The sequence below is a fragment of the Phyllosticta citriasiana genome, assembly GCF_038021145.1.
Source record: "Phyllosticta citriasiana strain CBS 120426 chromosome Unknown IWZ02scaffold_20, whole genome shotgun sequence".
Lineage (NCBI taxonomy): Eukaryota > Fungi > Ascomycota > Dothideomycetes > Botryosphaeriales > Phyllostictaceae > Phyllosticta > Phyllosticta citriasiana.
In genome coordinates, this window is record NW_027117297.1 from 354,765 (window position 1) to 378,091 (window position 23,327).

The following is a 23,327-nucleotide window of genomic DNA, read 5'->3' on the forward strand; positions in this document are numbered from 1 at the left end:
GCGGGCTGAGCCGACGAAGGCGACGTTTCAACCAAGTGCAGCGAAGAGCTGGGGGAGCTGGTGTCTCGACGTAGGCAAGCTTGTCGGCGCGACGGAGCGTGTCTCAGACGGATGGTCGTCTCAGTCAGTCGATAGGGCGATGCAAGATGCAGCACGAGGTGCAGCAGCAAAAGAGAACATAGGCAAGCAAAGGGAGACGAGGAAGAATGGAGTGGGAAAGTGCAGCAGCTAGAGTGCGACCTGGAGAATACCGTAGCGAGTGATGCCTCAGGCCGAGGAAATGCTTGACAGACAGCCGACGCAACGTACCCAGGAACTGTCGGGTGAATGATGCCAACAACAGGCTCTGGCCCACATGCAGTCTTTTCCACTGCAGTTGTGATGTAGTTGTACTGTAGTTGTACTGTAGATGTACTGTAGATGTACTGTAGATGTACTGTAGATGGATGCACAGGGCAGGGCAGGGCAGGGCAGGGCAGGGCCGGGATGGGGGCGCTGGAGCATTCCATGCCCCTGAGGGCTTGCCGGAATCAATTTTGGGCTTCGTATGCAGCGATCTGCGTGTGCGAGGACGAGCTCCTCCTGAAACGTCCCCTCCACCACCTACCACCACCTACCACCTACCACCTACCACCTATCGCTCCCCACCACCTACCACCTGCCACCTACCACCTACCACCTACCACCTACCACCTATCACCTACCACCTCTCCTCTTCTCTCCACACACCCACCTATCCCACTCCACTCCACTCCACTCCACTCCACTCTACTCCACTCCACCACCTCCTTGCCGCCGCGACGAAACCCTCGACACACCACCCCTCTTCTTCTCTCGTCTCTCTGCTTGCATCAACGCCCTTTGCCGCTGCAGATCCCCAGAGCAAACCACATTCGTTTCCCTTCCGGCGAGAGCGCGCCACACACAAATCAAGACAGCCTCCCTCACCACCCACCCGCTGCCATTCGTCGCCTCTCGTCCAATCTCCTGCCCCCTCGCCTCTCGACCGACCGCTCCTCTCGCTGTCTTCGATCCGTCCATCCATCCATCCCTGCCCGCTGCACCCCGACAAAGAGCCTCTCAGATACATGCTCTGATCTGCGCCGGAACTTGGTCGAGAACAAAGCTGTGGAATCGTCCACACCGCGATAGCGCCCGTAGCACTGGCACCGACCGTGTACCGCTGTCCCGACGCTTTCTTTGTCTGCCGCCCTACGAACCAGTCGGCGCCATTTTCGCTTCTGCAGTAGCGCCGTGCAACTGTACCCTTGACTGTCCCGGCCAAAAGCATCCTCTGCGGCCTCGAACAGAGTCGCCGCTCGAGTGCAGCGTGCCGGCGCAGAACATTCCTACCAGCTGCTTCATCTGGCCGAGAAATGTCCATAGCCATGCTGCATGCTCCATCGCGGGCCTCTACCTCTTCTTCCTCTTCATACATTCCCGTATCCAGGCAAAACACCATGTCCTCACACGATGGCTCGCGCTCCATGCGTCAATCCAAGCGCTACTCGGTCACGGCCTTGTACCTGTCCATGTCCGCCAAGGAGAAGGACTTGGAAATCGAAGATGACTTGGCCAGAGGTATTTGACTCGCATTCTCCGTTATCTTTCCCGACTGACTCGGTGCAGCCCAGAAAAACTTGCGCGAATTAAAGTCGCGCATCTCTACACAATCGAAAAAGAACTTTGTCTTGGAAAAGGACGTCAGATACTTGGACTCCCGGATAGCCCTTCTGATTCAGAACCGGATGGCTTTGGAGGAGGTGGGTGTCTCTGTACCTTGCAAATCCTGAGCAATGCTAACAAAGTCGCAGCAAAACGAAGTTGCTAGCCACCTTGATGAGTCTGCAGAAATTCAGGAAGGCTTCTTTCCTAATGATGAACAGACTCAGAAGTACGGAAATCTCTTGTTTCTGCTGCAATCTGAGCCTCGGCATATTGCCCACCTCTGCCGCCTTGTTTCCATGGCCGAAATCGACTCGTTGCTGCAGACGGTCATGTTCACAATCTATGGAAACCAGTATGAGAGCAGAGAAGAGCATCTTTTGCTCACCATGTTCCAGGTATGCTAGTATTGCAGCCATCTAGGGGACCGGCTAACCACCCGCAGTCTGTTCTCACATATCAATTTGAAAATACCATGGACCATTCGTCGCTCCTCCGAGCCAACACCCCGGTTTCAAGAATGATGACTACCTATACCAGGCGAGGCCCGGGTCAAAGCTATTTGAAGGTTGTGTTGGCAGAGCGCATCAATTCGCTGATTGAGCTCAAGGACCTCGACTTGGAGATCAACCCTCTCAAGGTGTACGAGAAGATGATTCAGGAAATCGAGGACAGCGAGGGCCGCCTTCCCGCACATCTCCCCCGCGGTGTCACAGCTGAGCAAGCCGCGGAAAACGAGACGGTCCAGCAGATCATCGCTCCCCGCCTGACCATGCTCATGGAGATCGCCAACTCGTTCTTGTCTACCATCATCGACGGGTTGGAAGAGACTCCGTACGGAATTCGGTGGATCTGCAAACAGATCCGAAGCTTGTCGAAGCGCAAGTATCCAGATGCTTCCGACGCCACCATTTGTACCCTCATTGGTGGTTTCTTCTTCCTTCGATTCATCAACCCGGCCATTGTCACGCCCCGCTCGTACATGCTCATCGATGCGATCCCGGCGGAAAATCCCAAGAGAACGCTCACATACATCGCCAAGATGTTGCAAAACTTGGCCAATAAGCCGTCGTACGCAAAAGAGCCGTACATGATCAAACTGCAGCCCTTTCTCCAGCAGAACAAGGACCGCATCAACAAGTTTATGCTCGATCTTTGCGAGGTTCAAGACTTTTACGAAAGCTTGGAAATGGACAATTACGTGGCGCTCTCGAAGCGGGATCTCGAGCTGTCCATTACGCTCAACGAGGTGTACGCGACACACGCACTGCTTGAGCGTCACGCGGATGCACTGGTAAGTATAGGTTCCAAACTTTGTAGTAAATCGTGACTGATTGGATCTAGACCCGGGACGAGAACTCGCATCTGGCAGTTTTGCTTCAGGAACTTGGCAGCGCCCCAAGCCAGCTACCACGAAAAGAAAACAGGACCATCAACCTCCCTCTGTTTAGCAAATGGGAGACGCCCATTGACGACCTGACCTCCGCCTTGGATATTACTCAGGACGAAGTCTATTTTATGGAAGCAAAGTCGACGTTTGTCATGATCCTTCGCTCTCTCCCGCCAAACACCTCAATCATGAGACGGCCACTGCGGCTCGATAGAATCGCCGAAGCTGCTGCTACGACCAAGAATGATTCCGTCATGGTGAAGAAGGGCATCCGTGCCATGGAGCTCCTCAGCCAGCTACAAGAGAATGGCGTCATCGATAAAGAGGACGGGTTTGCACTTCTCCGCGATGAAGTCGAGCAAGAATTGGTCCACCTTGGGTCACTAAAGGACAAGGTGCTGGACGAGACGAGAAAGCTTGAGCAGGTGTTGAAGACCATCAAGGATCACAACGCATATCTCGTCGGGCAGCTCGAGACTTACAAGTCGTACCTCCAAAACGTGCGAAGCCAATCCGAAGGCAAAAGCAAGAGACAACAGAAGCAAACAGTCTTGGGGCCTTACAAATTCACACATCAGCAGCTTGAAAAGGAGGGGGTTATTCAAAAATCGAACGTCCCGGAGAATCGGCGGGCGAACATTTTCTTCAACTTCACAAGCCCCCTACCCGGTACCTTTGTCATTTCTCTTCATTACAAGGGTACGTATCAAAGCATGACCTTCTTAGACGTCGGAGCTAACTTACCATTAGGCCGAAGCCGTGGTCTTCTTGAGCTTGACCTCAAGCTGGACGACCTGCTCGAGATGCAAAAAGACAACCAGGAAGACCTCGATCTTGAGTACGTCCAGTTCAACGTGACAAAGGTGCTTAACCTACTCAACAAGCGCTTTGCCCGGAAAAAGGGGTGGTGAGCCGACGTGGTAACTTGTCAGCTCCTTTTGTTTGATGTTTCTGAAAAGCTCCGCAAAACTCCAGTTTTTCGGAATATCCGGGCGGTTTCTCTTCGGTGTTCACTTTGGGATTGTATACGGATCGGATACTTTGGGATACCCTGAGGAGCGTTGTGCGGCTTGTATGATCCAAATGGGTGTGGCCGGGGAAATGGAAAGGCACGATTCAGGGTTGTTTTCTTCGTTTACCTCGCATCGCGAGCCAGGCGCAGCAAGAGGCCTGTCGGGGTTCTTCAGTCTGCGCGTTCCGTCCAAGACTTGTCGCTTGTTTTTTTTTTTTTGTCTTCGGGTTTTTATGCCGGCGCTCCAAGTTCAGAGGCCCAGGTGTTTACTGTGTTGTTTTCCTGCCAGTTATGTTTCCTGTTGATGGGCTGTGTTCAGGGCAAAAGAAAGAGGGGGTGCCGCTGCCCTCCCCGATCTTCTTTCTCTAGCCTTGTTCTCCCATACAATGGCAACTCAGTATGCGGGACGAAGAGGGTCTCTTGTTGTCGATAGGCTTGGGCCGAGGGGCAGGAAGAAAGGTAGCCAGCACGGCGGGACCGGCAGACCGAGATCGGGACAAGATTGAAATACTAATACGTGACGAGAGTTGCAAGAAGATGAGTGCCTGAGGTGAACAACAAGGTAGGCAGATAGGCAGCGGCCTGAGGTGGGGTACTTTGGATTTCCGTATGCTTGGTCGTTTTTGTTGGACGGAGTCTTGGGTTCTTCAAGTGGGTGCTTGTCTGTCTTTTTCTTCGTCTTTGAATTCTTTGAAGCTACTGTTGAATCAAGAAACTCCAAATGTAGGATAGACAATTCACAAAACGGTTTCCAACGAGGGAACCGCGAGCTTGAATGACACCATGTACGTCATAGGTCCATGGGTGACATGAGGGGATCAGTCAAGTCAGAGGCGACGGAGGGAGCTTGTCCTGGCCGTGCGTGTATCAGGAAACGGGCGCGGAACGGAGACCGTTTGGCTACCTCACAGTCATCTGCATAATTGAACCCTGTCCGCGGACGGCACCGCTGCTTGTTGCCCTCCCTCCGATCTTCCGGGTCGCCCAGGACAAGTCACCCAGCCCCAGTCACCAACACTACCCACCGGGATCTACTTAGCAACTGACTGCTTTCTCCGCTCTCCACTCCAGCCTCCTCCATCACCTCGACTCGCCTTGCCCGGTGCGATCTCCCGTCTCCTCTCACCTCGCATCAGCTCACATCGTCCTTCTTGTACTTACCATAACTACGCACGCTTTCACACCACCACCGCACGGCCATGTCTTCCTCGATCGCCATCCCGAAGCCCAAGAAGAACAAGCAGGCTGCCATGGCCTCGAGCTCCTCCTGCAGCCCAGCCAGCTCCGCCGGAGCTTCGTTCCAGTACGGCGACAGCGCCAACACCAGCTCCGTGAGCTCGCCGTCCAGCTCGACTCCGGCGCAGCACCCCCACAGCTACTTCACCCGCCGCCCGTCCATGCTGAGTGAGTTGGGCCCGCCCGTTAGCCAGACACAAGCTCCGGCGGACAGGAGTCTACATGATTGCGGCACGACACGACGAGGCGCATGAAGCTGATTGCTGTTGGACCAGGCTCCTCGATTTCGAAATCCGAGCATATAGTGGTGAACGTCGGGCACCCTGATGCTCCGCGGCTGGTAAGACGTCATGGCGGCGGCGAATTCGCGAGACAGACGACACACAGACAGACAAGTGTTGATCATTTGGCGTGCCCAGATTACCTGCGTCAAGGCATCCCAAGGCTTCGATTGGAACCAAGGCAAGTAGTAGCAGCAGCCCCCACAACGTCGTCGTGCCTTTTTTTGCTCCACAACGCCGCCGCGGCGTCACCCGTTGTTGGACCCGGACGAGACAGTTGCTTACAGCTGCTCCCGCCCTCCTAGACATCTTTCTCCCTTCATATGCAGACTACGATACGTCCGACATTGATCGCCGCCCCGATCCCGTCGATGAAATCACACTTACCGACGAGGAGATTGCCGACATGTTTCCCCAGCACCAACACCACCGCCAGCACCAGTCATGACATGATGCATGACTCTACTACATTTACCGCATGATACAACGCTACGATTGCATTTTACCTGCCCGAAACACCATTTGGGCGATGGCGCAGTCTGCTTTTTTTTTTTTTTTTTTTTTTCTTCTTCTTCCCTTTCGTCGATTAAGTTACACAGCGAGTGGGCAAGGGCGGTGAGCTTTGTTGGGGCAAAGGAGGGGGAATATAGGGAAAGCGTCTATGATGGATGACTTGGTATGGCGTGGTGTTTGTATTCCCCCTTCGCCAAGTTTGCCTCTCTTCCTCCCTTGTCACTTTGTCTCATCTTTCACGGGTAATGAAGGCGGGAGCTGAGGACCGGACGGCGGCGCAGACACGGCGGGTAGGTCTTCATCAGGAGTGGCACCGGCGTTGGACTGGCTTTCATTGTTTATTGTACGGCGATTGACGGACGGGCACAGTGCTTCTTCTTGTTGTTGTGGTTGTTATTGTTGTTGATGGATTTGATCTCCGCTCGACACCCCCTTCTCCTTTCCCCCCCCCCCCCCCCCCCCCCCGGTTTTGGTCTGATTTGATTTGGTGTCGCTAGATAGGTGGGGAAGTCGACTCTACGTAGGTAGATAGCCTCGTAGGTAGGGAGGGTAGGAACGTAGGTAGGTAGTTAGGTAGGCTGCTTGGGTTGGCAGAGAGCAGCATTCTTGCGCGCTCCTGCTCTACGACCATTCGAATACAAATCACACCGCTCTGCCTGTGGGTCGCCTGCTGCTGCCTCGTTGACGTGCTCGCTCGATCAACATTACTGTCTCTCAATTTGCCCTTACCGAGCTACTCTATGCACCGCGTCCTCTTTGTGTGTTGCTGTTGTTGGTGTGCTGGTCCTGCTCCACGCCCTGTCTTGCCCTGCATCCCGCCCGCCCCACCAAACCGACACAAACAACCCACTCACCCACCTACCCACGCAATTTAGCGCACCATGAGAGAGACCAGCAGAAAGGAAACGCCCCGACCCACGTGACCATTCCTAAAACAGCAAAAAACATTAACAAGAACCCCCTCCAAGCAATCACGATGTGATGCACCGTGATGAGTGGCAATCCACGGCGCTATCGTCCGCATCTCAGTCCATCCATCCATCCATCCATCCATCCATCCCTTATCCTTATCGCGCCAGCCCTTATCAGTCGGGCGGGCAGGGCAGGGCAGTCGAGGTCGGGTCGGGGCTGTCGGGGCTGTCGGGGCTGTCGGGGTCGTCAGGTGCGTGCGCCGCTCTCTGCTCCATCCATTGGTCGAGCACCTTGGGTTGGAGGTGTGGTTTGCCGGTGCTAGCCGAAGGGGCTTGTGGGCTGGCGTGCGTAGGTAGGTAGGTAGGTAGATAGGTAGGTGTGGTGTGGCAGAAGTGGCACTCCCCTTGCGCTACCTCGGTCGGGTTCATGTTGGTAGCAGGTCTCGGGGGCCGGCGTTTCGGGCGCCGGGCTCCGTTCCGCTTGTCTTGTTTGGTTGGTTGGCGGGAGAAGCTGCCCAGGCGGTGAGGCGAACCAAAACAACCAAGCTACCTAGGTACATGTACCTTGCACCACCACCACCACCACCACCACCAGAGCGACGACGACGACGACGACGACGACGACGACGACTGCCGCGCGCGAAGAAGCCTTTTTGTTGACCCTTCTACCCTGCTTCCCCTGGTTAAGCTGCTTGGCAAGCAAGCAAGCAAGCAAGCAAGCAAACAGTCAGCGACGAATCCAATCAATCCGAACCGCGAATTTCGAAACGCTGAGCTGAGACATCTTTTTCGTCCCTCCCATTGGCGGTGATTCGGACAGCCTGGACTGCTTGTCCTTCGATTTGCAAACTCCGCGGCATCTTGCGAACAAAAGGGCGCGCAGAGAGGCGACGAATCTGGGAGATATCTAGATTGGCGCGCCGATCATACTTGCGCGTCTACCAATCGACCGACCGATTGATTGGGCACGCTCGACGGGACTTGCATCCATTCGCGCGCTCGCGACCTCAGGCGCTGTCGAAGTCGTCACTGCTGTTGCCGACGGTGCTTCTCTCCCTTGAGTATCCAAGGGTTCATACCGTTCACACGACCATTGCGGCGACCGCGCGTGAAGAGCTGAGGGCTTGGCTGGTTGCGCTGGACGACGACGGTCGACGATCGAATTGGTTTTCTTTTGGCTGGCTTTCTGTTGCAGGGGAAAAGAGAACGATAGAGGAAGAGAGGAAAAAGACTGAGCACGTTCGCAGGCTGGGAACACACACGGCAAGTGGTTAGGCGAAGAGTTGGTGCTGATTGTTGAGCACACCCACCCACCACAAACGCGCTCGCAGACAGGCGCCCAGGCAAGACAAACCCTCAAATTTAGAGGGCAGGGCAGGATAGGGTGCGATTCGAAACACGTTTCGTGCGTACGGCAACGGCAACGGCAGCGATAGGTGTTGTTGCGCCAACGGCGGCTGGATACCTGGTGCCCAGCTTGGCCAAGCTGAGGCTGAAGGCGAGGCTGGCACGGCACTGGACGAGACAGGAAGACGCCCACACGCCCCGGTCTACCCCTTCTACACCCTTGGTCCAACAAACAAGGTTGGCCTAGGCGTCTCCCAATACCTTGTCCATACCCGGAACATCGACGACGGAAGAGATTGAAGGTCGGAGATGGAGACTGCCCATCGCCGCGTTGAGCTGCAGTCGCCGGCTGACTTGGCGTACCTCGTCGCCAACGTCAAGCGCGCTGCGCGTCAGAAGATCGATTTGCATCTGCCGCCGAGCGCGGCGCCTGAAGGGGGCGAGGACGTGTTGAGAAGGAGGGTCGAGGAGCTAGTCGATGAGGTGCGCGGTCTCCCTCCATTGAGAATGATCTTTGCAGACGGAGAAGCAGACACGATCGAGGAAACTAGGGAAACATGCTAACAAGCACGGACACAACAGTACATCCGCAACACGTTCGCCAGCGCCCGACATGGCATCAGCATCAACGGAATGCCCCCAGAAGACATGCCGCAAGAGCAAGACACGCAAGGTGCGTCTGCGTCTCCCTCTCCTCCCCAAATTGCCTTCCACATCCTTCTCCTACCGCCCAACTAACATGCTTCTTCTTCTCCACTGCAGAATTCGAACCCTACAATACACACCTCGCAACGCGCATCCGCACACTAGAAGCGCAAAAAGACACGCTGACCGAAAAGCTCGCCGACCTACGGCGCGACGGGCCCTCGCGCGCGGCCGACGCCTGGGCCGCCAGTTTCGGCGCCCAAACCGCGACGCTACAGGAGCGCCAGCTGGAGATGCGCGACGCGGCGCTCGCGGCTGCGCAGGCGGACGCGCGGCTCTTGGAAGAGGCCGAGCTGCGGCCGCTGCAGGGCGAGGGCGGCGAGGAGGTGAGGGCCATGTGGGAGAGGGGTGCCGAGGGCTTGGTGGCATTGAAGAGGGGCTTGACGGAGACGGTGGCAAGGGTTGAGCGCGCGAATGGTGTCGTGGGGTATGTTGAGGGTAGGGAGGAAGGGGGGAGGGCGAAGAGGTAGTGTCAAGGTTGAGGTTGGGTTGGTTGGCGTTTGGGTTGGCTATGGGTTGCTGATACCATGGTGGCGTGCACTGATCGCAATGGATTTTTTCTCTTCCCAAAAAGGTGTCTGGCGTTGGGAACGCTTGTATGGTCACGCATTCAGTTGATCAGAATTCAGCTCAAAGTCTTTTCATTTGCTAGCTGAAAGGAAGCTACTGCGTAACTCCCGATAGATCCTATTGAAACAAGGTCCCTCCCAGCGCACAAACAGTTGGAGCGGTCGTTTACTTGGACTCGTCGAAGACGTAGGTGAGGTGGCACTTGCCGCAGTACTGGCGGTTGTGCATGGCAGCCATGAAGACACCGGCACCGCACTGCAATCAAAGGTTAGCTTTCAAAAACTCGAAACAGAGGAGGAGATGCTGCAGCGTACCTGCTCGTGGGGGCACTCGCGGCGGAGGCGCTCAATCTTGCCGTCACCGTCGACCTTGTAGTACTTGAGGACGGCGAGTTTGGTCTTTTTGCGCTTGTGCTTGATCTTCTTGGGGGTGGTGTAGACCTTCTTTTTGCGCTTCTTGGCCATGCCGCCGCGCAGGCGCAGCACCAGGTGGAGCGTCGACTCCTTCTGGATGTTGTAGTCGGACAGCGTGCGGCCGTCCTCCAGCTGCTTGCCGGCGAAGATCAGGCGCTGCTGGTCGGGGGGGATGCCCTCCTTGTCTGTAGCGAGAGCGAGTCAATATCGTTGGTGGATTTGGCGGCTGGCTGGCTGGCTGGCTGGCTAGGAACGAACGCACCCTGGATCTTGGACTTGACATTGTCAATGGTGTCGGACGACTCCACCTCAAGGGTGATGGTCTTGCCCGTGAGGGTCTTGACGAAGATCTGCATGGCGACCTGCGTGGCGGGCGTTAGCAGAGCGATTGGAGCGGGTCAGGAGGCGGGCGTACCTAGACAACCGGTGTCGTGGATGTCTTCCTCAGTCGTCGTGTGGAGGGAGAAGTTGTCCAGCGACGGGCCGGGCGATTTTGCGTCTGTGTGGGCGCTCGGGCCCGCTCGGCGAGAGAGCTGAATCAGCGAGATTCTGCCAGGGCGGTCAGAGCCGGGTCGAGTGTCAGGCAGCCCAGCCACGGCACAGCCGAGCCATACCTTGCCTTGGGTTAGCTTAGCTCAGCCTAGCGATCGTCACGGGTGCCGCGGGGCGAGGGAGGGCGAGTGCGAGTGGCTGGTGCGTCACCCCGGTCCTCACGTTTGGTTACCCGGACAGCTTCTGAGCTGTTGTCTGTTTTGGCGTGCCGCCTACATCAACTCCTCTCTCATCTCGCATCTGCTCTTTCTGCTCCTCGTGTACACACCTCTGCCTAGAGAATCCGTTTTCAATTGGCCTCCACTCTACCGCCCCTTTTCCCACATCCACAACAACAAGGCAAACACTCAAGACCCTCTTCCGGGGAGAGCTCGCCGTCGTTCTCTCCTGCACGAAGCTGAGGCTGCCAAGCCGAAACCTGCATCTCTGAGCTGCTGCGAATTTCCAACCCCTACACACTTCTGCTGAGCGGAACGCGAGGATTACTATAGCCCGGCGGGCGCCGCTTGCACTGCGCGAGGTGAGTGCAATTTATCTATCGAGCTCGAGCTCGAGCTCGGAGCATTCGTAGATCATCTCGCGCATCATGCCCACCACCAACAACTACAACACCACGACTGACAACATGGCCATGCAGATTCGGAACACGGAGGATATCCGACACGTCTTCTACAAAACGGCCCTTTCCGGACTCGACCTGCATCGGAGATGCTGTCCAATCCGACCTCGAGTATTCAACAGCGGAGGCAAATGCACCGCCGTCAGAACTCGACGCCCACCATATTCGAGGCGCCACAAGTACAACCTATGCCCAACATGGCTCAACGACAACACTTCCACCGAAGGGGAATGAGCGTCGACCAGAAGCCCACGCTTCTGTCGCCATTCCCGGACCGGATGGCACCCCCAGCTAACCACCAGCCAAGCACAAATCCCCAGGGCGACAACCAGGTAAGTAACGGTACTAACATAGGACAAACCCACCCACAGCATACCGTGCAAGTAGCGCAGCAGCACAGCATGGCTCAGCCGGGCCCCCCGTTCCCGCACTTTCAGGATCCAGCAGCTCACCTCAATCAACCTCAACCTCACTTTCACCACCCTCTCTCACCCGCCCAGCCACCTCTGGGCCAGGGTGGGCCTCACCCTCCTCCTCCTCCTCCTCCTCCTCCTCCTCCTCTCCAAAATGCTCCTCCTCCCCCTCATCCTCTTCAACCCTCTCCTCAACAACTGCATGATCTTGAGCGGCATATTCGCGCCGTTTACGGCACAAGTGCAACTGTGCAAGTCAGCATACTGCCGCCTCAAGTCACGCAGTCCAACAAGTCATCACCAATGACGCCCCTCGACCACCTCGACATCGCGCCCATGCCCTCGAGCTTCAGCGATGCCTGCGAGATCAACCTTCAGCCCCCGGCCGAGGACCATGGCTTCGATTTCAGTTTGGCCACCCACGAGAGCGACAATGGCTACGACTCGTCGCTGTACTCGTCTGATGCAATATCGCCAGGCTGCTCGCCGTCCACCTCGCCTCGCCAAAGGGCTTTCCAGCATCATGGCCACCTTGCTCCTGGCCCCCAACTGTCTCTCTCGCGCCGTCCGTCTCTTGTGCCAATGTCAAGAAGTAGCACAGAAATGGACGGACTGCTCTCCCCGGTCCCTATCAAGCATGACATGTCGCCGCAAGCCATGCCATTTGCCGAGCTCAACCTCGATGGCTCAGTTGAAGAGACGGGAATCACTGCCGAAGAGATTCAAGCCTACATTAGCGAGCAGGATCCCAACAACCATCGCTGGACCTGTCTCTTTCCAGATTGCGGCAAGACCTTTGGACGCCGGGAGAATATTCGCTCCCACGTCCAAACTCATCTGGGAGACCGTCAGTACCGCTGCAATCACTGCGGCAAGTGCTTCGTTCGCCAGCACGACCTCAAGCGCCACGCAAAGATCCACACCGGCGACAAACCGTACAAGTGTCCTTGTGGCGCCGGCTTTGCGCGTCAAGACGCTCTGACCCGTCACCGTCAACGCGGCATGTGTGATGGTGCTTTTCCCGGCGCCGTCAAGAAGCAGGCCCGTCGTGGCCGGCCTCGCAAGCATAGGCCCGAGATGGAGGAGCGTCTCGAGAAGTCCAGCAGGACGCGCAAGGCCCTGGCCTCCAACTACGAGTCATCTGCGTCGTCGGACGACTCGCCCGGCTCGTCTGGGTATTCACCAGCAGCAAACGTCCACGAGTGCGACTCTGCGAGGTTTGGAAACCTCAACGGCCTGCACAACTCTGACGTCCCTTCCTCGTTCAGCTCAAGGTCAGCAGACTCAGAATTCCCAGCGTCGTCACCTTCAGCACTTGATTTGGATTCCCCATCGTCCCCGATGCCAGCTGATTGCACAACCCCATCAGCGTTTGCGACTCTTTCAGCGCCTTCAGATTGCGTGGCCCCTTCAGCACTGTCAGATTTCAAGCCCAACGAGTCTTTGGAGCGCTCACTGCACTCTGCACTGTCAGCCGCCTTGTCGCCAGCTTCTTCAGCTTGCCCAGTTGACCCAAGCCTAACGTCGTTGCCAAACAGTTTCAACGCCGAAGCTGCCTCGAGCCCGTTCGACCCCCAACTCTCACCCGCCGCCCAGCCAGTCGACCACAGCAAACTCGACCTCGACCTCTCCGACCCCACATCTGCCAACAACAACGACGACGACTCGGACCTCCTCCAACTGCAGTCCTCGCATCCCTTTGACGGCGTCGCCACGCCGCCCATGTCCCCCGTTCCCAACAACGACGACTACCTCAACAGCACGTCGTCGCCCGCCAAAGACTCATCCTCAGACAACATGCTCTCGGTGCCCAAGGGCGCCAGCGCAAGAGCGGCCTCGTCGCCGAGCAAACCCAAGCGCACCTCGTCGGGCCGCACGGTCAGCAACCCCTTCTCGACGCCTCCCTCGTCTCCCCCGCCCATGGCGGCCGGCGGCAGCTTCTTCGCCGACGCGGCCAGCGCGGGCAACGCGGGCGCCGCGTTTGACCTGCAGCCGCTGGGCGACCCGCTCGTGCCCGTGTCGTGCGGCGGGGCTGGGTTCGGCGGCCCGTCGTCGGCCATGTGGGATCCGTTTGAGGAGGGCATGGATAGCGTTCTTGCGGGCGCCGGGGAGATTGGCGGCGGTGCCGGGGACTATCCGTGGGATTTTGGCGAGATGGAGCAGTGAGTGAGTGAGTGAGTGAGTTTGTTTGTTTCAATCGTCTGTTTAGGAGGTGGCGATTCGGCCGCTGCCCGCCCGCCCCTTTTTGAGAATGGATGTCGGATCGGGTTGGATTGACTTTTTGTGCTGTATGATGGGATGGTATATGTGGTGTTTGTACTCCTATGCTGTCTCTCCCTTTCTCTCTCTCTCTCACACTCTCTCTCTCTCTCACACTCTCTCTCTATCTCTCTATTTCTTTCTCTCTTTCTCCTTGCGGCGCTATCTGTCTGTCTGCCTGTCTGGTCTTGCCTGTCTGGTCAATACAAGAGAACAACAAGAAAGCCTTGCGGACGTTATCTTTCCTTGGACAAACGACAAACGAGCGCTAAAACAAACGTCTTAACGAAACGAGACTACGAGACGAAAGCAATCGAAAGAACCTTCTTGAGCAAGCGTACGTACTTACGTATATATATTTATTGTGGGCGATGAGGACGAATGGGTACCTGAATGAGAACGAGAATTTGTTTGATTGTTTGATTTGGGATTGGATTGGATTGGACTGTTTTGTTCGTTTCTCTCTTTCTCTCTCTTTACGATTTGTGTTTCTGTTTTGATTTCAAATTTCTTGACCGGGGCTTTGTGATGGACATTCATTCCTTTTCCACTTCGCTTCGCTTCGTTTCGTTCGTTTGGTGTGGTATGGGTCGGGTCAAGGGGTTGGTTGAGTAAGGGAGGGTGTGGTACCAGGTGGTATGCCGCTGGCTATCTTTACTTACTTTCACTGCTGCGCCACTTTGACCTGACCTACCTACTACCCTAGTACCTACCTACCTTCTTTATCTACCTGTTCCTTTCTTCACTCTTGTTTTGTTCGGGTTTTTTTTTTTTTTTTTTTTTTCTTCCCCTTTTCTTTGTCTTCTTCTTCTTCTTCTTCTTTGCTCTAATCAATTAATCATGGGCGACGTGTCGTTCCTTACCCATTTTTTACTTTTTACTTCTTTCTTTTTTTTTTCTTTTTCTCCCCCCCCCCCCCCCCCCCCCCCCCCCTTTTTTCTGCAGGACTTTTTCTGTCTGTCTGTGAGTTAGTCAGTTAGTCGGTCGGTCATTGTATTTACAACGCGGATGCGTGGGAGCGTGGGTACTGTAGGATCGCGAGAGGTGTGGCGACGAGAAGCAAGCGGTGGGTGGGTGGGTGGGTGGTGGTGTGTTGCGTGCGTGCAGGCGTCACTACCGCGCTCTCTCTTCCTCTTCCTCTCTTTTTACCTGCTTGTTTATCTTCTGATGATCTGATCTTATTTTATTGATTTAGATTCGATTTGGTGAGGAACAACTGCACCGCTGGCTATCTCTTCTTTTCTCCTCACCTGCGTATTTGCCTATTTGCCTGCCTGTCACTCAGTCTGCTGCTCATTGGCTTCCTTCTTCGCCAGCCAGCTGGCTGGCTACGTGGTTGGATAAATGGGATAAATAGATCGTGCAGGAGGGAGGCACCGCACTCACTGCATACTTACAGACGCTGGTGATGTGTGTGATGGACTGCTTACCTACCTACGCAACGCTGCCGCCTTCACGCGCCACCTATTTTAAGCCATCATCCATCTAACTAACTACCCACCTACCTGTGAGCATTTTTTGTTTTCGTTTTTTGACACGTCTGTCTGGCTGGCTGGCTCGTGTGCTCGCTTCGCATCGTTTGCTGAGCAATTAGGAGAGAGCAGACGAGCAGACAACAGGCAGACGACGATGTTCGGAAGTAGATTCGTCTGAATCGAAGCGAAGCAAAGAAGCGTCCCTCTTTCGTGTTCGTGTTCGAGATGGTGGAACAATAGAAGATGGAGAGAAGTTTGGGGAGAGCTTGGGTCAAGGGGGTTGGGTATTGGTTGGATGGAAAGAGGCCGAGGAGGAGGCTGAAGTACGGTAGCTAAAAAACGCACAGCACAGTACCTGCAGAACTGAGACAACAGCAGGGGGAGGGAAGAAGAAATGGTGGTGATGGTGGGCAGGCACAGCACTAGTTGGCAGTCGACAGTGGTGCAAGGCATCCAGGCCTGCCAGGTACCAAAGACAACAAGCGGCCACCGTGTCTACGACGACGACGACGAACACAACCATCGCAAACCCTGATCGCCAGCAGCACCAACCTGGGCTGGTCAGCGAGCATTGAGCACGTCTCTGCTCTAAGCGCAGGCCCCGCCGCGCCCTGCCGGCGGTCCGACCGATCAGCGCCCGCCAATCAAGACAGGAAGCGCTTGGCCCGCCGTGCTCGCCAACACCTGGGCATCGCTCCCAGCCAACCAACCGCCCGCCTTCGTGCCCGGCCGTCGTCCGGTCACTCCACCACCACCACCACCACCACCACCACCACCACCGCATGTCGGATGCGCAGCCGAACCGAATCGATGCGGACGGCGGCGGCTGGGAGACGGCACGAGTCGCGGGCGCTAGGAATTTTTTGTCGCGGATCTTGGAGTTGCCCGGACGAAAAGGACGAGACGAGACGAGACGAGACGGGCTGTCGTTGAGATTGAGATGGGGACGGGGCCGGGAAAACGAATGATGGGGTGCGGATGCGGATGCACCTGGTAGAATTCGGATTGGCGGGAGGTCGGCACGTGCAGGATGAATGGGCTTTTCTCGCTTGGCTTTCTGGTGCCTTTTCAATGATGGTCCGCGGGGGCTCGGGGCGGGAAGAGGTAGTGGCGGGGAGGGGGTGATTTGCGAGGAAGCTCCGAGCTCGATGGTGATCGAACAAGAAGAGTGGAAGGGGTTCATTGTTTAGGTCTGGGAAGTAGAGAGTAGAGAGCGAGTGGTGTGGTGATGGTGGTGGTGGTGGGGGCCGTGGGATCCCAAAGAGGCAAGGCGGGAGAGGTGTGCCCTGGGGAACTGGAATATAAGGTGCATGCAGGTGGCCTGCAGGACCGGGATCATGAGGGTCCGATGATGGGTTTTGCAACTCGTCGAACTTTGAGCCCGGCCGCTGCCGCCGGTTGCCGCGGTGGAAAAGCGAGCCAAGCGACGAGCAACGATGAAGGTTGAGGCTGACTGTGGTCGATCGCTGGGCTGGCATTTGGGGCAGAAGGGAGGGGAGGGGAGGGCGATCATTCGGGGGCTGCACTGCAGTTACCGGTACATGATGCAGCGGGCGTTCAGCGTGAAACAGAGGATCCAAAGGGCCACGGCAGGGTCCCTTGCCACGACCTGCCCATCGAATCGAATCCGTCAACGGCCATGATGAAAGAAAGCGGCACGCGGAACAGTCGACGGCAGCCCAAGAGAAAAAGAATCTGCCTCCGGGGTCCACAACATGGCAGTCGTTCGGCCCCGGAACAGCGCGGCAGCCGGACGTCAGCCGGAAACATCGGGGCTCGCAGCGCCTTTGGGGTCCGACTGCCTCCTGCCTCCTGCTGTACTGGGCTGTTACAGTTCTGCTGCTGCTCACCGTCGCACTGCCAGCCTCTTTGCAGCAGGCCGTTTCGCGTGCGTCCAGCTGCAGTGCCATGGCGCACAAGAGGCAGGTAGTTCTCAACATTGAAGTGAAGCAGTGGTGGTGGACCGACAGCTGTCAGTGAAAAACGAGCAAGCAGAAGCTCAGGTAGCCGAGAGCGGGACTGTCGGCCTAGCGCTGACCTCATGGCGCAGCCTCAGCATCCATCAATGAGCACATGTAAGCGTCAGAGGCAGGCCCAGCACACGACTGGAGCCACGAGATATACACGGAGGCAGAGCAGCATTCCAAGACGGCAGCCAGCCGCCGAGCGGAGACACGGCAATTGTTTACTTGTGCCACGGCGTGGTCGCGTGGTGGTGTGGGTAGCACTTTTCATCGAAGAGGTGCCGGGCGCATCGGGGCCAAAGCCTTGGTTAGCGCGCGCGCGCGCGCGCAGGTGCCTGGGCCCGAGGCGAGCGGCCACCACTTTTACTCAGCCCGCTCATCTCCTCCGTCCGCTCTCCCTCTGCACTCTCTCATAACATCACTCACATCCCCATCTACCACTGCTCCAGTCGCTCCCTCCCACACCTCACCACCACCACCCACCCCGAGGACGACCAGAGAGAACCACCCCCTCCCCCTCCTCTCCCGTCTCTGCGTCGCCCTCCCATGCTCTCGACCGCTGCTCAATAGCAGCATCGCCCATTGTCCCCCGTCCATCGCCGCCGCGCACCGCTCCAGGAGCCCGACTCGCCCACGAACGAGCACACGATGCACACCCGTCTGCCCTCATACCAGGACTACCTGCCGCGCAAGGCCACTCTCCCGGCGTGGCGGCCCTCGCTGCCCGTCCTCGTCCCCCACACGGTGCGCCGGAAATGGCGCGCAACAAAGTCCAAGATTCGCAGCAGGCAGTCGCCTACCTCGACCGTCTCGTCGCTCGAGACGTCGACCTCGCCCAGCGACACGCTGCGCTCCCTGCGCAACCACCAGTGGTCCTACTATGACGCCCAGTACATCCTCCTGGCCATTGTCGGCATCTTTGCTCTGTCCGTCATTGAGGAGCCCGGGCCCATTTTCAAGACGTTTGTGGCGACGCTGCTCATGGGCTCCATGGTCATACCTGCAACGAGACAATTCTTCCTGCCATTACTCCCTGCAATCACTTGGTTGGTCCTGTTCTACTCGTGCAAGTACGTCCAAATCCACCTCGCATTCCGCCGCCGCAAATCACAATGCTAACCCGCTCGTGCCACAGATTCATATCCGGCGACTACCGTCCGCCCATCTGGGTCCGCGTCCTGCCCGCCCTCGAAAACATCATGTACGGCGCAAACCTGAGCAACATTCTGTCCGCACACAAGCACGTGGCCCTCGACGTCCTGGCTTGGATACCCTACGGAATCACCCATTTTGGCTCTCCCTTTGTCTGCTCCGCAGTCATGTTCGTTTTCGGTCCTCCGGGCTCGCTTCCCGTCTATGCGAGATCCTTTGGATACATGAACACAATCGGCGTCCTGGTTCAGCTCTGCTTTCCTTGCTCGCCTCCCTGGTACGAAAACATCTACGGCCTGGCCCCTGCAAACTACGGCATGCCCGGCGACCCAGCAGGTCTGGCCGCCATTGACAAGCTGCTCGGGCTCGACCTGTACACCTCCGCCTTTACCGCCTCTCCCATGGTCTTTGGCGCGTTCCCCTCCCTGCACTCGGGCTGGGCAACCATTCACGCCCTTTTCCTGAGCTACGTCTTCCCCAAAATGTGGCCCGTCTTTTGCGTCTATGTCATGTGGTTGTGGTGGTCGACCATGTACCTCTCACATCACTACGCGGTGGATCTCGTTGCCGGCAGTCTGCGTAAGTTGTACCCACACTGCAAAGCAAGCTTTTTTTTTTTTTTTTTTTTTTTTTCCCTCCCCGCGCGCTAATACCCTTGCACAGTTGCGGGCACAATCTTCTTCATCGCCAAACAAAAATTCTTGCCTCGGATGCAACCCGACAAGATGACGAGATGGGACTACGACTTTACTGAACTCGGCGACCCTCAAGATGGCTTCAGCCACGACATGACCAACTTTTACGAAGAGTTTCACCCCGCCTCCGACAGCGACGAGTGGACCATTGGCTCGTCCTCTTCCTTTTCGTCTGGTGCGCGGAGCCCATCGAGCGGCGCCCGCAGCCCAGTCGATTCTGAAGGCTGCCACTCCATGTGGGAAGGCGAGACGCTCGCATCCGCCTCGGATCATGAACGCGAACATCGGTAATGACGGCTGCTGGCAGGTCGTCATGGCCCTCCTCGACCAGTTTTAGTCGGGATTGACCTCGGAACCCCCGTTTTACGATTTCACATGGCTGGGTCGCCCGCTCATCCGCCTTTTTCCTCTTGAGCAACTCATGCCTCTTATGACCACAACATTGCATGGACGGAGTTTACACACCTTGCATTAGCGTAACTGTAATCACTGCACTTTGGCAACAACAAGTTTCGTTATCTATAACGATCGATTGGGGTGGCCTCTGTATTCCAACCCTCAGCATACGCTACTCTGACGACGACGCACCTCGACCCTAGTAATCGATCACAGGCTCCTCGACCTCGCGGCTTTTATGTCAAAACACCGTCAAGAGCCAGACAGCGAGGCGCTCAGACTCTCTTCTTCAGCTCGTTCCTCCTAGAGCAACCGCCGGATCCGACCCCTCCTCCGGCATGTGGGCGTTTTTGTCATGTGGGAAACGGTTTTGTCTGTGTGTCTGTGTGTGTGATTGGGCCACTTCTTTTCGACTTATTTCTTTCTTTCTCCGTTGATATATAATCGGAAGAGGACTTGTGTGTTCGGTCCCTTCCACCTTCTTTCGTTTTTCTGCCAGAAAGCCAGCCCCGCGTCTTTTTCTTTGCGCGGTTTATTGTCGCTGCTGCTGCTATTGTTGGGGAGGGCGCGCGTGTAAAGCGATATACCCATCCATCCATCCATCCATCGAATCATCGAATCATACATCAATCCATCAAAACGTTGTCGGTCCCATCGTCATCGCTCGCCTGCCCGATGAGCTTTGTCTCGCTTTCTCTCTCTCTCTTCCGGCCCTCACACCTACTTTTCTCTCCCTCCCTTCTCATTCATTCCATGACGATCGCTATGGGAAAACGCACGGACGGACGGACGGACAAACAGACAGACAGACCAAACAGATGAAAAATTCCAAAAGAAGCAAGCCTGTCTGTCTGTTTGTTGCGAATATATCAATCAATCAACTCATTGTGCGAACAGATGTTTGGCGAGCGTGCCATTAAGCCTAACCTTTCTACCCCTGAATTTTTTTTCTCGTCTCTTCTCGTCTTGTTTGTTGTCGCGTCTGTCGATGTGGTTGCTGCTGCTGCCGCTGCCACCGCTAGTGAACCGTCGTCTTTGTCGACGAAGCCCGGACGCTGCATACACGCAGGTAACTAACTGACTGACCGACTGCTTCATGCAGAGACAGTGAGGGACGATCTATGTATGTTCTGGAGGGCCGTGCTTGCTTGGCGCCACAATGTGGGTGGGGGGGGGGGGTTTCCGTCTCGTCTTTTCCATTCCATTCGTCGTATGAGCGCTCGAGCGAGCACCGAGTGGGTGAGCAAGCCGTTTCTTGTCTTTGCTTCAACATCATCATACCTTCCCGCCCGTCGTCCATCACTACATTTGTAGATGCATGGATACATACCTCTCACTCACCCATCTACGCTTTTTCTTTCTTCGCTCTTCCTTTCTCCCCTCCCCCCCCCCCCTCAAACCCTCTTCACTATTAAACGTTGCAGGTGGATGTGGCGGCGTAAAACCAACAAACTAAACGCCCGCCGTACGCAAACACGCACGCACGCAAGCAAGCAAGAATGCATGAATGAAAGAAAGGAAGGATGGGAAGGAAGCTAAGAAAGCAGGTACCAAGGCCCTGGTCTGGTCTGGTCTGGTCTGGTCTGGTCCAATCTGGCCTGGCTTGCTACATGCGTGCGTGCGTGCGTGCGCTGCACTGTACTGTACTGTATCCTCCACCACTTACCACTTACCACTTATCAGTCTCGTGGCGTGATTTATTTGCTTATTTGTTTGTTTGTTTTGTGGTCGGTTGAATTCAGACCTGGACTCGGCGAGTGAGTGAGTGAGACAGACTTTTGCGGCGTACGTGGGGGAGAGGAGTCGACGAGGTGAGGAGGGGTGAGATGGAAGAAGGGGAAGAAAGGTGGAGGCTTCATGTCTACTCTCCTGGCTGGCTGTGCTCCTCGATATTTCAGATGTCGGATTAGTTGCTTTGCTTTGTTGTTTGCTTTGATTCATTGTGTATGTATGTGTATACTACTGTTGCTGAGGGTGTGTTTTGGTTTTAGGTGTTGGTAGTGTCTGATGATCATCAAGATGCGAGAACGAGCTTGGGTGCTACTAGGAGTGCCAACTCGACTTCGTATACAAACACTCGAGGGACAGAAGGAAAAAGGATGGTAATAGAATGGGTTGATGCAGTAAAGGATGTATATTTACAGAACCAAGAGGTGCGGCTACTTGTTAGGTAGGTTGATACGTTGATAGGTTGTAGATAGGCGTGATATCAGAAGACGCGTGCCGTCCCGTAAAAGTCGTTCGAACGTCGGGAGAGCTGAAAAAATGACAAAAGAGAAAACAAAACAACGATGCACTTCATGCTCTGCCCCCCCATTTTACTCAATCAATCAATTCCCTCTCCGTCCTCTCTCACACACAACACTTAACAGATACACAACAACAACAACGGTCTCCGCTTAAGCGTACTGCCAAGCGCCAGCCTCGCCGGTGAGGGCAGTGCCGGCGAGGAAGTCGAAGCCGAGGCAGTTGGTGCGATTGAAGCCGTTGACGGCGGCGAAGATCTGGTACGGGTACGAGGTGCCGTTGCTCTGGGGGCAGGCGACGAAGCCGTTGGTCCAGCTGAGCGAGCCGAGCCCGCTGCTGCTGGTGCCGTTGTTGAGGTGGAAGCCCGTCGAGATGGCGCCCTCGCCCATGTACGCGCTGTGCGCCACCGTGTACGTCAGCTCGCCGTTAGGCTTGATGTAGACTGCACGCAATACATGTTAGTTTGTGTACGCTCTTTTCAAGAGAATTGGGTTTTGGGGTGCGGAGGGGAAACGTACCCTGCTGGCCGCCGGGAACCGCGACGTCAAGGAAGAGCGTGTTGTCGCCGCCGGCGAAGATGGTCTCGTTGCCGGCCGGGCAGTTCTCGACGACGCTCTCCGGGCAGTACGACGCCGTGTCCTTCCCGATCCAGAAGGCGGACTCGGCCGCGTTGATGGACTGCAGGTGGATGGGTGACGCGGAGCGGGCCGAGAGGCCGTAGAAGCTGGTCGCAAGGGCCGCGGGGGCGGCGGCGAGGAGAGTGGCGGCGACGGCGGCAGTCTTCATGGTTGCGGTTTTGGTAAGAGTGTGTTTGGAATTGATGTGTGGTGGAGGATTGGTCGAGAGTTGATGATGATGGTGTTGTCGATGGCCTTGGAAGGCTCCACGACGCCAGCCATCCTTATATATCTCGAAATTCTTTTTGCCCTCAGAGGTTGCATTGCCTTTCGATGGTGCTCCACGCTCGGTCGCCCATGCGGTCTCCCTACTCTGGCGGACGGACACGGCCACTCTGCACGTCGCTTAGCCGAACCACTCCTACCCACCACCACCGTGCCCAACAACGGCCGTCTCGTATTTCGTGCCTCGAAGTGATACGCTGTCTGCAGGCCTGACGCCACTGCCACCTTTACCAGAGTAAACCGCTTGCCCGCTTCTGGGAGCCCGTCCGGCGCAGCCACACCGTAACTTGTCCCTGTGCACCGCGAGATCGACGTCATTGGAAGGCTGCTGGAAGAAGGACCTCTGCTCGGCTCCGGCTCTTGACAACTCGCCCCTCGTATTCCCGAGTCGATCCCACTGAAGCACTTGTGATAAGGGGTAGATACAACCCAAAGCAGGCCTTTTGAACAGACAGCCTGGTACGGAAAGAGAGCCACGACTCGGTTTTTTGATAAATGCAATACAGATTGGTGGAGGATGATGTGGCAGCGTTCCCTTGTGGTTGGCGCAAGGCGCATGCAAGGGTCGTCGAAACACCTTCACTTTAAGCTGTGGGTCCCGGGTACCTTG

At 56.2% G+C, this 23,327-nt stretch overlaps 10 protein-coding genes across 10 annotated transcripts; 7 read left to right on the forward strand and 3 right to left on the reverse strand.

Annotated features, from left to right (window-relative positions):
• The first annotated feature begins 1,237 nt into the window (after nt 1-1,237).
• Nucleotides 1,238-4,412, forward strand: IWZ02DRAFT_148172 (Rho GTPase activation protein). The gene is made up of 6 exons (XM_066761877.1): nt 1,238-1,581; nt 1,630-1,763; nt 1,815-2,063; nt 2,111-2,959; nt 3,010-3,754; nt 3,806-4,412. Exons 1-6 carry the CDS (start codon nt 1,377-1,379, stop codon nt 3,964-3,966), a joined length of 2,343 nt encoding a protein of 780 aa, XP_066618015.1. The 5' UTR covers nt 1,238-1,376; the 3' UTR covers nt 3,967-4,412.
• Nucleotides 4,413-4,989: 577 nt separating this feature from the next.
• IWZ02DRAFT_464968 (uncharacterized protein) lies at nt 4,990-6,126 on the forward strand. The gene is made up of 4 exons (XM_066768431.1): nt 4,990-5,471; nt 5,579-5,643; nt 5,723-5,765; nt 5,890-6,126. The coding sequence occupies exons 1-4, from the start codon at nt 5,267-5,269 to the stop codon at nt 6,030-6,032; spliced, it is 456 nt and encodes a 151-aa protein (XP_066618016.1). The 5' UTR covers nt 4,990-5,266; the 3' UTR covers nt 6,033-6,126.
• Nucleotides 6,127-8,664: 2,538 nt separating this feature from the next.
• Nucleotides 8,665-9,530, forward strand: IWZ02DRAFT_472383 (uncharacterized protein; the record flags this gene model as incomplete). Its single annotated transcript, XM_066768948.1, has 3 exons — nt 8,665-8,838; nt 8,938-9,028; nt 9,118-9,530. The coding sequence occupies 3 exons, from the start codon at nt 8,665-8,667 to the stop codon at nt 9,528-9,530; spliced, it is 678 nt and encodes a 225-aa protein (XP_066618017.1).
• A 154-nt stretch (nt 9,531-9,684) lies between these two features.
• IWZ02DRAFT_410411 (ubiquitin family-domain-containing protein) lies at nt 9,685-10,588 on the reverse strand. Its single transcript, XM_066765713.1, has 4 exons — nt 10,459-10,588; nt 10,306-10,405; nt 9,945-10,228; nt 9,685-9,885 (listed from the first exon to the last, which is right to left on the reverse strand). Exons 2-4 carry the CDS (start codon nt 10,397-10,399, stop codon nt 9,796-9,798), a joined length of 468 nt encoding a protein of 155 aa, XP_066618018.1. The 5' UTR covers nt 10,400-10,405; nt 10,459-10,588; the 3' UTR covers nt 9,685-9,795.
• Nucleotides 10,589-10,825: 237 nt separating this feature from the next.
• Nucleotides 10,826-11,393, forward strand: IWZ02DRAFT_410415 (uncharacterized protein; the record flags this gene model as incomplete). Its single annotated transcript, XM_066765714.1, has 2 exons — nt 10,826-11,115; nt 11,233-11,393. A coding segment is annotated over one exon (238 nt), but the record flags the coding sequence as incomplete, so codon positions are not given.
• IWZ02DRAFT_148309 (BTE binding protein 4) lies at nt 11,107-14,012 on the forward strand. The gene is made up of 3 exons (XM_066761878.1): nt 11,107-11,115; nt 11,233-12,901; nt 13,166-14,012. Exons 2-3 carry the CDS (start codon nt 11,304-11,306, stop codon nt 13,791-13,793), a joined length of 2,226 nt encoding a protein of 741 aa, XP_066618020.1. The 5' UTR covers nt 11,107-11,115; nt 11,233-11,303; the 3' UTR covers nt 13,794-14,012.
• Nucleotides 14,013-15,957: 1,945 nt separating this feature from the next.
• Nucleotides 15,958-17,493, reverse strand: IWZ02DRAFT_148344 (uncharacterized protein). The gene has a single exon (XM_066761879.1). It carries the CDS (start codon nt 17,299-17,301, stop codon nt 16,102-16,104), a length of 1,200 nt encoding a protein of 399 aa, XP_066618021.1. The 5' UTR covers nt 17,302-17,493; the 3' UTR covers nt 15,958-16,101.
• A 248-nt stretch (nt 17,494-17,741) lies between these two features.
• IWZ02DRAFT_148372 (uncharacterized protein) lies at nt 17,742-19,692 on the forward strand. Its single transcript, XM_066761880.1, has 3 exons — nt 17,742-18,395; nt 18,461-19,056; nt 19,141-19,692. Exons 1-3 carry the CDS (start codon nt 17,974-17,976, stop codon nt 19,461-19,463), a joined length of 1,341 nt encoding a protein of 446 aa, XP_066618022.1. The 5' UTR covers nt 17,742-17,973; the 3' UTR covers nt 19,464-19,692.
• Nucleotides 19,693-20,964: 1,272 nt separating this feature from the next.
• Nucleotides 20,965-21,474, forward strand: IWZ02DRAFT_464986 (uncharacterized protein). Its single transcript, XM_066768432.1, has one exon. The coding sequence runs from the start codon at nt 21,092-21,094 to the stop codon at nt 21,302-21,304; it is 213 nt and encodes a 70-aa protein (XP_066618023.1). The 5' UTR covers nt 20,965-21,091; the 3' UTR covers nt 21,305-21,474.
• Nucleotides 21,475-21,967: 493 nt separating this feature from the next.
• IWZ02DRAFT_386665 (uncharacterized protein) lies at nt 21,968-22,601 on the reverse strand (the record flags this gene model as incomplete). The annotated part of the gene is made up of 2 exons (XM_066765484.1): nt 21,968-22,257; nt 22,334-22,601. The coding sequence occupies 2 exons, from the start codon at nt 22,599-22,601 to the stop codon at nt 21,968-21,970; spliced, it is 558 nt and encodes a 185-aa protein (XP_066618024.1).
• Nucleotides 22,602-23,327: the final 726 nt, after the last annotated feature.

What these genes read in the sequence shown, in the direction of transcription:
- IWZ02DRAFT_148172 (XM_066761877.1), top strand. Translation starts at nt 1,377, where the DNA reads ATGTCCATAGCCATGCTGCATGCTCCATCGCGGGCCTCTACCTCTTCT. An exon ending in TTTTGCTCACCATGTTCCAG is followed by an intron (nt 2,064 to 2,110) that starts GTATGCTAGTAT and finishes AACCACCCGCAG; the next exon opens with TCTGTTCTCACATATCAATT. An exon ending in AGCGTCACGCGGATGCACTG is followed by an intron (nt 2,960 to 3,009) that starts GTAAGTATAGGT and finishes GATTGGATCTAG; the next exon opens with ACCCGGGACGAGAACTCGCA.
- IWZ02DRAFT_464968 (XM_066768431.1), top strand. Translation starts at nt 5,267, where the DNA reads ATGTCTTCCTCGATCGCCATCCCGAAGCCCAAGAAGAACAAGCAGGCT. An exon ending in CCGCCGCCCGTCCATGCTGA is followed by an intron (nt 5,472 to 5,578) that starts GTGAGTTGGGCC and finishes CTGTTGGACCAG; the next exon opens with GCTCCTCGATTTCGAAATCC. An exon ending in ACCCTGATGCTCCGCGGCTG is followed by an intron (nt 5,644 to 5,722) that starts GTAAGACGTCAT and finishes TGGCGTGCCCAG; the next exon opens with ATTACCTGCGTCAAGGCATC.
- IWZ02DRAFT_410411 (XM_066765713.1), bottom strand. Translation starts at nt 10,399, where the DNA reads ATGCAGATCTTCGTCAAGACCCTCACGGGCAAGACCATCACCCTTGAG. An exon ending in TGTCAAGTCCAAGATCCAGG is followed by an intron (nt 10,229 to 10,305) that starts GTGCGTTCGTTC and finishes CTCTCGCTACAG; the next exon opens with ACAAGGAGGGCATCCCCCCC. An exon ending in GCGAGTGCCCCCACGAGCAG is followed by an intron (nt 9,886 to 9,944) that starts GTACGCTGCAGC and finishes CTTTGATTGCAG; the next exon opens with TGCGGTGCCGGTGTCTTCAT.
- IWZ02DRAFT_148372 (XM_066761880.1), top strand. Translation starts at nt 17,974, where the DNA reads ATGCACACCCGTCTGCCCTCATACCAGGACTACCTGCCGCGCAAGGCC. An exon ending in GTCCTGTTCTACTCGTGCAA is followed by an intron (nt 18,396 to 18,460) that starts GTACGTCCAAAT and finishes CTCGTGCCACAG; the next exon opens with ATTCATATCCGGCGACTACC. An exon ending in TCTCGTTGCCGGCAGTCTGC is followed by an intron (nt 19,057 to 19,140) that starts GTAAGTTGTACC and finishes ACCCTTGCACAG; the next exon opens with TTGCGGGCACAATCTTCTTC.
- IWZ02DRAFT_148344 (XM_066761879.1), bottom strand. Translation starts at nt 17,301, where the DNA reads ATGTTGAGAACTACCTGCCTCTTGTGCGCCATGGCACTGCAGCTGGAC.
- IWZ02DRAFT_464986 (XM_066768432.1), top strand. Translation starts at nt 21,092, where the DNA reads ATGGGAAGGAAGCTAAGAAAGCAGGTACCAAGGCCCTGGTCTGGTCTG.
- IWZ02DRAFT_148309 (XM_066761878.1), top strand. Translation starts at nt 11,304, where the DNA reads ATGCTGTCCAATCCGACCTCGAGTATTCAACAGCGGAGGCAAATGCAC. An exon ending in CCTTCCTCGTTCAGCTCAAG is followed by an intron (nt 12,902 to 13,165) that starts GTCAGCAGACTC and finishes GTTGCCAAACAG; the next exon opens with TTTCAACGCCGAAGCTGCCT.